This window comes from Mastomys coucha, unplaced genomic scaffold, assembly GCF_008632895.1.
Source record: "Mastomys coucha isolate ucsf_1 unplaced genomic scaffold, UCSF_Mcou_1 pScaffold5, whole genome shotgun sequence".
NCBI classification, from domain to species: Eukaryota; Metazoa; Chordata; class Mammalia; order Rodentia; family Muridae; genus Mastomys; species Mastomys coucha.
In genome coordinates this window covers 85,216,782-85,227,361 of record NW_022196911.1, presented here as the reverse complement: position 1 = coordinate 85,227,361, position 10,580 = coordinate 85,216,782, and the positions used below count along the sequence as shown (strand labels likewise).

Below are 10,580 nucleotides of genomic sequence, written 5' to 3'. Positions count from 1 at the left end.
TTAATTGGGGCTGGCTTACAGGTTCAGGTTCAGTCCATTATCATCAGGTGGGAGCATGGCAGCATCTGGGCAGGCATGGTTCAGGCAGAGCTGAGAGTTCTACATCTTCATCTGAAGGCTGCTAGGAGAAGACTGGCTTCCAGGCAGTTAGTATGAGGGTCTTGAAGCCCAAGCCCATCATGACACACCAACTCCAACAAAACCACATCTCCAAATAGTGCCACTCCCTGGGCTAGGCATTCTCAAACCACCACATGGGGTTATAACAGAAAGGGGACAAAAAATTATAAATGATGTGGGATTTAGGGACAAAATTTCTTAAGCTCAATGGGAAATCAAAAGCTTCTATTTTCTTGTACTTGAATTCCAAAACAGGAGGTGGAGACACTATTCAGAGAGATGACATGGGTCTTCTGTTGTACTTGACCAGCTTCCACATGTTACTCATGACCCCTGAGACCAAAGCCGGAAGGCAGATGCATGAAAAATCCCAGAGCTCCAATGCAGGTCACAACTCTGAGCTAAAAGCCCCTCCTCCCACCCCACTCTCCTTACTTGATCCCGGAATCTTGACTGAGGCTTTAAGAAGCCCTCTTATCTCTTGGTTCCTCAATGTCTCTACCTACAAAATGGGGAAATGGCAGGAATCCCTCCTCCCCTCCAGAAGCTCCAGGAAGATTCCTGGAAGACCCCGTCTGCCAGACAGGCTGTCGGATGCAGCCTGCGTTAACACTGAGTTCTAGCTTCCCAGAAAGAATAAGTTCCTTTTGTGCTCCTTTGATGGCCCTGTCCTTCAGACCATCGATTTTAGGGCATTTACTTCCAGTCTCCAACTTCCTCCCTCAAACCCATTCCAGACTGAAGAGTTAGTTATTGACCAAGCATGAGATTGGTTCCGGCTGCCTTTACGTTTTGTTTTGCTTTGTTTCTCAACCTGGTGGTGGGCTTTGACTCGGGGATCAGTTTTATGTTGAAAGCAATCTCATTGCTCTGTAGACGTCTGAGACAGGAGATTAAAGCGTCGTGAAACAGTGTCTGTCACATATTCATACACACGCACACACACGGACGCACCCCCTGCGCTCAGGGTCTCGTCAAATGTGCATATCCCTCACGTTTCCACCGTGCTTGAGCAGTGAACCATTTAACCAAACCGGAAACAAAGCACACTGGCTTCAGCAATCTTTTCAATGCCATCTCCAGCTTTATTAATGCTCCGTAGTTACTTTGGGGGATGTTATTTCTTCTGAATTCACTGATGTAAATCTTGTATTGGTTTTCTCCTGGAGTACATAAAACATTGATGGCTCTTTCTTTTATTTTTAGAGGAGACTTACTTAAAGGCAATGTAAAGTTACAAAGTGAGGCTCGCTCTTTCCCTGCCCCACACACTTAACCCTATTCTTTAAGGGAAGCCATCATCGCTTAAAAATAATACACTTACCACTCTGTTTTTAGGAGTCACCTGGAAGTTCTTCCTTGCTCACAAAAAAACAATCCCTTCATAGAGGCTTAAAGCTGGGGCTGTGGATCTGAGGGCCTGGACCTCCATCTTGATATAACTTAGAGTGAAGCTTTGATTTTGCCACCCCGACGCCCTTTTTTCTTACAAGTGTGGTTGGTGTGTGCAGCACGGGCTTTGTGTGTCTGTGTGTCTGTGCATAGGCCTGTGTGTGTGTACATGTATGTGCCTGTGCCTGTGGATACCAGCACCCCAGTGCTGGAGCTACACATGCATGACACTGTCCATAGCTTTTGCAAGGACGCTAACGATCCTGTTGCTGGTCTCCACATTTGTGCAGCAAGCGTTCTCCTGACTGAACCCTTCCCTGAGCCTCCCGCTAGTCTTGAGAACCTAAAATCACCATGCTGTACAGCTTTCAAGATTTGCTCGTTATGTCTGTTTGTTTGTTGCCTTGTTGTTGTTGTTGCTTAATGTATTGAGAACCCCTTTGTCATTTAGCATCTAGTTCCCAAAAGTCAACTCATCTCCAACATTTCAGTCATAGTCTATCCCTTTCTCCATCGCCCAAAACGTCACCAAGCCCAGGGAGCAGTCCTCACTCCTTTTTGGTTTACAGACTCCTAATGACCTAATGACCTCTCAGCTCTTTCTTCCTGAGCACTGAATCTTCTTGGAGAGCCCTACACACTAACACACGTCATCATGGCATTGACATACGGGTTATAGTCCTCAGCTTACTTTTCCATTCTCTCCCAGCAGCCTCCAAACTCTTGATCTTCATCAAGCAAAGCATCCACCAGCAGGTCGCCTGCTGGTGAACAGATAGGTGAGGGACAATAAGTGGTCACAGGGTTCATTCTCCAGTGTGACCTGGGATCTAGATGGTCAAGCATCAAAATGAGGTGGATTGGTCCAAGGCATAAAAAATGCAGGGTTGGGTGGGTTTGGTAGCAGAAACCTGGGAATCACTACACCTACCTGAAATGAGGTCAGTTTCCAGCTTAGGTCTCGGTCTATTAAGCTCCTCCCATCTCCTTGTTATCTTGGGTTTGGGAGGATAAGGAAGACTAGACATTAACACAATAAACATCCATCCAAGGCAATAGGAGAAGAGGACTGGGGTGGCTGGTGCGGGGTGCGGGGGTGAGCCCAGGTTGAGGTAGGTAGGTATCTATGTGTCTGATGTAAGAAGATGTGTGGGACCTCCTGGGGCAGCTCACTGCCAGGAACTGCTTTCAGAAGCCTGAAGAGCTGAGGTAGGAACCAAGGACAGCAGGGCAGCAGTGTGCGTTTGTGTGTGTGTGTGTGTGTGTGTGTGTGTGTGTGTGTGAAGCAAGGGTTCCTGGCTAGTGCTGTGCTGTGTGTGCATGCGCATGGTGCAGGTGTTTGCTCAAGCGTCTTTGTACTTGTTATTGCCATATGAATTGGGACATTCTACTGCCCTCCAATAAATGTGTGTCTACAGGAGTAGGTACCAGGGTAAATCCACAAAGGTCTTCATTGGGGAGTAGAAAGTAAGTCCCAGGGCATTTGGAGTTTAAATCTATATTAATCTGGTAGCAGTTGTCGTTCGCAGACTACTTGCGGGCCTAGCAATAAGACTGTAGCATTATATCCATTTTCCTTTTGAAATACTAGGTTACATGTGATTTAAAAAAAAAAAATCCAGAACTCGGAAATAACTAGTGCTTGTTTCTAAAAGTGTGTGACAGGGGTTGCGGGTGAGTTTCTCCTGACTTCAGACATCAGTTTAAGAAGCCGAAGGCCAAGCCTGCCCACCCAGGAGAGCCAGCTCGAAGCACAGAGGCAAGCAAAGGGGAGATGTCTGCAGGCATCACCCCCACCCACCCCCAGGCCCCCCACATCAGGGCAGGCTAAACATGCAGAGGCTCCTGTCTCCAGGGTGGAGAGAGGCGCCCTCGTTAAAACTCAGATAAACAGTTTATCAGGAGATGAATGAGCCACCGGGCTCCAGAGACGGCTCCCCTTCACCAGCTTGGAGCCAGATGAGGAGGGGGCCACTGACGGAGGGAGCCAAGGGGCTGTCGGACTGAAGCAAGCCAGTCAGTGTTCCTCTCCTCCTTTGGTCTTAAACATGTTCTCTATTTTGGGAAGTGTGTCTCAAACGCATTTGCCTGCCCACTTTCTCAGCCCAGCCCACATTGCAAAGTTTTTCTCCTTTTCCCGTTCTTCTTTCTCCTACTTTATCCTGATTTGCAACTTAACTGCTCTAACCAGACTCCCATCTGCCATTGGACATACATGACTATAATGTGTTGTGAAGTTAAGCTAGGTCTCTCGGCCTTCACAGGGTGCAGGGGGTTGGGGGGTGATGTGGCCAAGCCTCCCCCAGCTCCCAGGAGACCACAGGAACACACCACTCCATCAGCTTGGGCAGAAGGGGGTGGGTTGTGATATCCCTACCTTCATTTCCTCCAGTCAATCAAGAGAAGAAAATGACAAGCATCTTAGCCCTCTAACTCCCTCTTTTTTTAAACTTGTTACACTTAGTGAGGCAGAATCCAAAGGTGGTGATTGCCCTAGGCCTGGGATGGCCATAAAAGATGACTCTTCTCGTGCCTTCTCCTTACAGCATCTCATACCCCTCTGACTTTTTGGCATCAAAGAGTCCCCCAGAGAAGTAAAGAGATTCTCTATAGGTCACACAGCCGATTTTCAGACATCCTATGTCCCATGGGCATCTTCCGCACCCATCTCAGGCCTTCTCTTTCAAGACCAAATGGAAATTTAAAAATATTCATAGAATCCCCTAACTCCCACCCCAGGCTCCTCTTGCTGGGACATGGACCTGCCCAAGCAATTGTCTAAAAGAATCTTTCTGTTCTGTCCTGTCAGGAGTGTTCTTGTGAGACATACACCTGCCATGAGGACTGCCAAAGCAGACCCACATTGCAGCTGATGACTGAACTTCCTATAAAAACAAGTAAACTCCACAAGCCTAGCCAACGCTAAGGTCCAAACACAGTGACAAGCCAGTCAGGAGTTCAGCGGATGGCCACACCTCCCTGGGTACACATCCCGCCTATGGAATAACCCAAGAACTTCTACTGACTTTACTCCCAAAGGTTGACGGCTGGGATGGAAAAGCCCAGCCACACACACTCAGAGCCTAGGTGTAGGCATTGACTTCCATCAGCTGTTACCATTCCATCAGGAGTGCAGTACTTCCTCACTTCACAGATGAGAAAGAAGCTGGCTGGTGGGAAGGTGACATTCCTGAGGAGTGGCAGGGCCAGGGCTCCAACCTCACTCCACTCAGTGCAGAAGTTATCTTGATGCTCAACTGCCATAGACGTAGCTCCTTCCTCCACTCAGCATCCTCATCCAGTGTGCTTCTTTTTTCTTTCAAACTCACATCCTATGTCTGAAGTATCCTCCTCTCCCTCATCAGATGGATACACCCCGGATCCTAGATCAAGATAAGCTAAATTTCCATTCTACCATTAAGACATTGCTCAGTCTAGTCTTTGGGAGCAATGACCTAGAATTCCTTGGATATATGAGGCTGTTCCTCATTATAAAGCAAAGTGGGGCTGTGGCCTCCCCACGGGTGGCATTTCCCAACTCTGCAGGTGTGGTTCGAGAACCCGACAGTGCATATGATAATTGCTCTGGTACTCTTTTAGTTTGTCACAGGGTGTTCTGAAACTCCAGACAACACTTAAAGACCAGCAGAAAGTGTTACGTTTATCAAAAGGGAGCGCAGGTTAAGGAAAACAGTTTTGACAATTCTATAGTGATCTACCCATCTTTCCAAGACCCTTTAAGTACTCTCTTCCTATGCTTGTCGCCTCTCCCCTCTGGAGACCTCAGAAGCCTTGGCTGCAGGGTGGAGGCGGCCCTGCACTGTCTCACACTTGCGGTTCCTTCTGGTCTTCACACGGTAGGTTCTCCATTAATAAGTCACCGGAGCCATCATCAAGTATGCTTGGGTTCCCACCCTTTCTTTGCTGTTCAGTTGGATCTATCCAGCCTAAATAAAGGACAGAAGGCTCTGGGTTGGTTTTTAAACAAAAAGAAAAAACAGGTGATCGGGGGCTGGAGAGATAGATGGCTGAGTGGTTTGGAGCTTTAGCTACTCTTCCGGAGGACCTGGGTTCAACTCCCAGCACCCACATGATGGCTCACAACTGTCTGTACCTCATGTTCCAGGGGACTCTGTGGTCTTTTCTGGCCTCTATAGGCACATGTGGTAAATAGATTTGCATGCAGGTAAAACTCTCACACACATGCAATAAAATAATAAAAAATTTAAAACCACAGGTGATTTGACTTTAAAAAAAAAAAAAACCTACAAGTGATTTGAAAGAGAAAAGAAAGAAAAAAATAGCACAGTAAGTGAGCAATAGTTGAAACTTAACCCTGTCTCAGGAGAGCTGGGCTGGAGTTTATCTTCTAAAGTCTTTACTGAAAAAAAAAATTATTTTCTTAGTTGATTCTCAGCAGTGACAAAATTGCTCTGGAACATTTAATCTTCATGAGACAGCAAATGAATGCCAAACCACCATAAAACATATCAAAAAGTAAAGTCTGGGAGACTGTCTCCTATTATTTGCAAACTAGACTACTTTTTTTAATTTTTAAAATTAGATTTATTGATTTGATTTTATGTGTGAGGCTTTTGCCTGCATACAAGTCTGTGCCCACAGAGATCAGAAAAGGCCATCAGATGTCCTAGAACTAGAGTTAGGGATGGCTGTGAGCCACTGTGCTGGGAAAAGAACCCTGGTCCTATGCAAAACGGTCAGTGTCCATTACCACTGAGTCATCTCTCTAACCCTAAGACCTAGACCAATTTGTAAAAACCAATGATTGTTCCTAAATGATGTTTGTTCCTGAGGCTGGCCTAGAACTCATTGTGCAGCTCAGGCTGGCCTCGAACTCATAATTCCCTTTCCCCAGCCTCCTATATGCCGGGATCACACTGATCTCAATAGGTCACTTTTGTCTCCAGTGGTGATCAAAGCAAGGCCTTGTTGCAAATAGAACCCAGAGTGTCTAATTCTACTTGTCTAGCCCTTATAGTTGTGGGAAGTGTTCGCACCTGAAACTGGCCATCCCTCTCTACAGCTGAGGTCTTCTGTGCTTTACCCCTTAGGGGACAAGAAGGAAAACTAGACCTCGGTGTGTTTGAGGCTGCGACACTGGGACTGCCTAACTCCCATTCCTGGTGAATTCCAGGACATTCACTCCAGATGTCTCTCCTCCACCCCCTTCCAGGTGGATGTCAATCACATCACTATCATAAAGGATTGAGCTTGGTCTTGACCCAGCTCTTACTCCAAAGGAAAATTATTGGGAGCTCAGAAATCAGCTCCCATTTCTCATCAAAGGGATTATTCCTTCTTTTCAATAAGCAGGATCCCTTTGGTTGGCTGCATTTGGATCAGTGACCTAACTCGGTTTGTTAGAACTATAAGATGGTAGCACTCAAAAGAAGACCTGGAGTTAGGTCGCTAATCCAAAAACTAAAGTTTAGAGTGTCACGTGAGTGACTTACCCAAGGTCTACATCGATGTAGCAGGGTAGACAGTATCTAGAACTAGGGTACCTTTCCTTTTCTGGTCACCACTCTCTGCCCACTGAGGCCATTTACCCCAGCCAGATGATGCAAACCTGTGTACTTGTGAAATCCAAGCACCCTGGAGAAAAATCTCAGGACTTTTGTTTACACTAAGTCTGGAGATCTACGAGAAAGCATTCAAAAGCATAAAGTACCTGTCAGTACACATAAATATGGCACAGATGCAGAATCTGAAATTGAGCCACACAGAGGGGCAGTCGACAAACCCACCTAGCTGAGCACCACACGACACCCCCCCCAACACACACACACACACACACACACACACACACACACACACACACACACGCCCGCACGCACTCCAGCCAGAACCGAATGCAGGGATCACAAAGGGCCAGCAGAGGGCGCGCCGCCCCCAGGGAGGTGAGAGCTAGTTGTACCAAGCAGCGAGGATTAGGGGAGCCGCAGGCTAGGAGTAAGTACCTCTATTTCCCCGCCACTCACCGAGTAGGACTAGGCTAAGGAGGAGGGTGAGAAGACCCCCGGCCCCCTGCCTCGTGGATCTGAGGGGCAGAGAAGGAATGCTACCTAGAAATTACATCACACTGCGCAACACTGCGGCTCTTGGTGTGAGTGTGAGTGTGTGTGTGTGTGTGTCTGTGTGTGTGTGTCTGTGTGTGTCTGTGTGTTGGGGGGAGGGGACTTAGCCTAAGCCCAAGAGAGGAAAAAAAGACTCGCACCCGGGAAAATGCTCCATGCACATGGAGAAATTTTTTGCTAGGAACTGCACTGGAAACCGAGCCCCGGGCATCTCCCCGCTGCTCCCCTCCCCGTACAAATCACTCAGCTAGTGAGAGTCCCCCAGCCCCACCTCGACAACCCCACACTCCTCAACTCCAGCCCTGCACCCTCCAGCCTGGCTCCAGCGCCGCCGCGAGCTTTCCCCGGGACTGGCCCTGGCGGGGCGCCTAGAGCCCCATTGCATTGCTCCAGGAGAAAGGAGGGGGGCGGTGCATTTTGTAGGAGGAGGAGAACCGGGGCGGGGGGGGGGGAGAGAAAATTGCGCGGAGACCTGCCAAGCGCCACCGCCGCCGCCGCCACCGCCGCTGCCGCGCCGCCGCCGCCTGTGAGCTCCGGCGGGCAGCCTGACTGTCGGCTTCCCGGGGCATCTGGGTCCGGCGGGGCACAGTCCTGGGCGCTGCCGGAGCCGCCGCCGCCGCCGCGGCGACCAGTGCAGTCGCTTTCCCCCCGAGCCCGTGCGGCTCCGGCTCCTCGCGGGTGGAGGAGTGGGGGGTGGGGTTGTTGTTTGGGGGGAAGAAGGGGGAGGGGGCAACGCGGAGAGAGAGAGTCAGTGGTTTCCATGGTGATGGAGCTGAAAGTGCAGGAAATTTAAAGGCTTGGACCCTGCGAGACAGACAAACCGGTGCCAACGTGCGCGGACGCCGCCGCCGCCACTGCCGCCACCGCCGCTGGAGTCCGCCGGGCAGAGCCGGCTGCGCAGCCCCGAGCAAGCGGAGAGAAGTGGCCCAGGACCCGCTCGACCGGAGGCTCCGCACAGAGAAGCAGGACGCCGAGCGGCCAGAGGAGGAGGAGGGAAGAAGCTTGTCCACGCGCCCTGCGCCGCCGGCAGCCCGGGAGAGCAGCGAGGAGCCGGCGCCCCCAGCGCCCCACGGTCGCGCTGGAGTAATCTCGGATGCCCGGCCGCGGCCGCCTTCCCAAGTAGAGCGGCGGGGGGGAGTTGCGACCAACTCGTGCGCGTCTTCTGCGCCGCGGCGGGAGCCGGCGCTGCGCGAACGGCTCTCCTCGCGGCTCATGCTGCCTGCCCTGCGCCTGCCCAGCCTCGGGTGAGCCGCCTCCGGAGGGACCGGGGAGCGCGGCAGCGCCGCGGACTCGGCGTGCTCTCTTCCGGGGACGCGGGACGAAGAGGCAGCCCCGGGGCGCGCGCGGGAGGCATGGAGCGCTGCCCCAGCCTGGGGGTCACCCTCTACGCCCTGGTGGTGGTCCTGGGGCTGCGGGCAGCACCAGCCGGCGGCCAGCACTATCTACACATCCGCCCAGCACCCAGCGACAACCTGCCCCTGGTGGACCTCATCGAACATCCAGACCCTATCTTTGACCCTAAGGAGAAGGATCTGAACGAGACGCTGCTGCGCTCGCTGCTCGGGGGCCACTACGACCCGGGCTTTATGGCCACTTCGCCCCCAGAGGACCGACCCGGAGGGGGCGGGGGACCGGCTGGAGGTGCCGAGGACCTGGCGGAGCTGGACCAGCTGCTGCGGCAGCGGCCGTCGGGGGCCATGCCGAGCGAGATCAAAGGGCTGGAGTTCTCCGAGGGCTTGGCCCAAGGCAAGAAGCAGCGCCTGAGCAAGAAGCTGAGGAGGAAGTTACAGATGTGGCTGTGGTCACAGACCTTCTGCCCGGTGCTGTACGCGTGGAACGACCTAGGCAGCCGCTTCTGGCCACGCTACGTGAAGGTGGGCAGCTGCTTCAGCAAGCGCTCCTGCTCTGTGCCGGAGGGCATGGTGTGTAAGCCGTCCAAGTCTGTGCACCTCACGGTGCTGCGGTGGCGCTGTCAGCGGCGCGGGGGTCAGCGCTGCGGCTGGATTCCCATCCAGTACCCCATCATTTCCGAGTGTAAGTGTTCCTGCTAGAACTTGGGGGCCCCCTGCCCGCGCCCAGACACTTGATGGATCCCCACCAACGCCCCCCCCCCTTCCAACGCCTCCAACCAGTTTCACCACCCTCTAGCGAGGGTTTTCAATGAACGTTTTTTTTTTCTTCTTGGCTACAGAGACCTGGCTTTCTGGTTCATGTAATGCACTGTTTAACTGTGTAGGAATGTATATGTGTGTGTATATACGGTCCCAGTTTTAATTTACTTATTAAAAGGTCAGTATTATACGTCGAAAGTTACCCGGCTTCTACTGTATTTTTAAAAAGGCAAGCAAAAGGAAAAGAAGAGAGAGGAAAGAGAGAGGAGAGAGAGACTTATTCTGGTTGTTGGTAATAATGTTAACCTGCTATTTATATCCCAGTACCCTTCGCATGGCGAAGCAGGGGGGAAAAGTTATTTTTTCTTAAAAGTACAAAGAGAGGGGGAACTTTTGTAGAAGGACTTCTAAAAAAAAAAAAGCTATTTTCCATTCTTCGGAAAGTGTTTTGATTTTCCTTAGACCTCGAAGAAGTTATAGAGTTCAATGTTATTTTACAGTTATTGTAAATATAGAGAACAAATGGAATGACTAATCATTGTAAATTAAGAGTATCTGCTATTTATTCTTTATAATATCCCGTGTAGTAAATAAGAAAGAAGTGCAGAACAGGATTAAAGAAAACCACTAAAACCGACTGGGCTCTACACTGTGATTCACTGTGTTGGTGATTGATGGGGTGGGGGGTGTCGCCGCGCTTACTACGCCTATTGGGAGGCATGCTCATCCTTTAGGACTCCCCTCCTGTGGGGTGATGAAGGTGACTGTAAAATTTTCAGTGTGTTTGTGTGTGTGTGTGGGGGGGGTGTTATCCTCAAACCCCATCTTTTAAGTATCATGTGGCTTTCTACAGAGTGTC

At 50.7% G+C, this 10,580-nt stretch overlaps 2 protein-coding genes across 2 annotated transcripts; one reads left to right on the top strand and one right to left on the bottom strand.

The window, feature by feature from the left end:
• Positions 1 to 5,166: 5,166 nt before the first annotated feature.
• On the bottom strand, positions 5,167 to 8,882 carry LOC116077208. The gene is made up of 3 exons (XM_031351579.1): positions 8,083 to 8,882; positions 7,103 to 7,173; positions 5,167 to 5,459 (listed from the first exon to the last, which is right to left on the bottom strand). The coding sequence occupies exons 1-2, from the start codon at positions 8,822 to 8,824 to the stop codon at positions 7,160 to 7,162; spliced, it is 756 nt and encodes a 251-aa protein (XP_031207439.1). The 5' UTR covers positions 8,825 to 8,882; the 3' UTR covers positions 5,167 to 5,459; positions 7,103 to 7,159.
• Positions 8,082 to 10,358, top strand: Nog (noggin). The gene has a single exon (XM_031351580.1). It carries the CDS (start codon positions 8,963 to 8,965, stop codon positions 9,659 to 9,661), a length of 699 nt encoding a protein of 232 aa, XP_031207440.1. The 5' UTR covers positions 8,082 to 8,962; the 3' UTR covers positions 9,662 to 10,358.
• The last annotated feature ends 222 nt before the right edge of the window (positions 10,359 to 10,580 follow it).

What these genes read in the sequence shown, in the direction of transcription:
- LOC116077208 (XM_031351579.1), bottom strand. Translation starts at nt 8,824, where the DNA reads ATGAGCCGCGAGGAGAGCCGTTCGCGCAGCGCCGGCTCCCGCCGCGGC.
- Nog (XM_031351580.1), top strand. Translation starts at nt 8,963, where the DNA reads ATGGAGCGCTGCCCCAGCCTGGGGGTCACCCTCTACGCCCTGGTGGTG.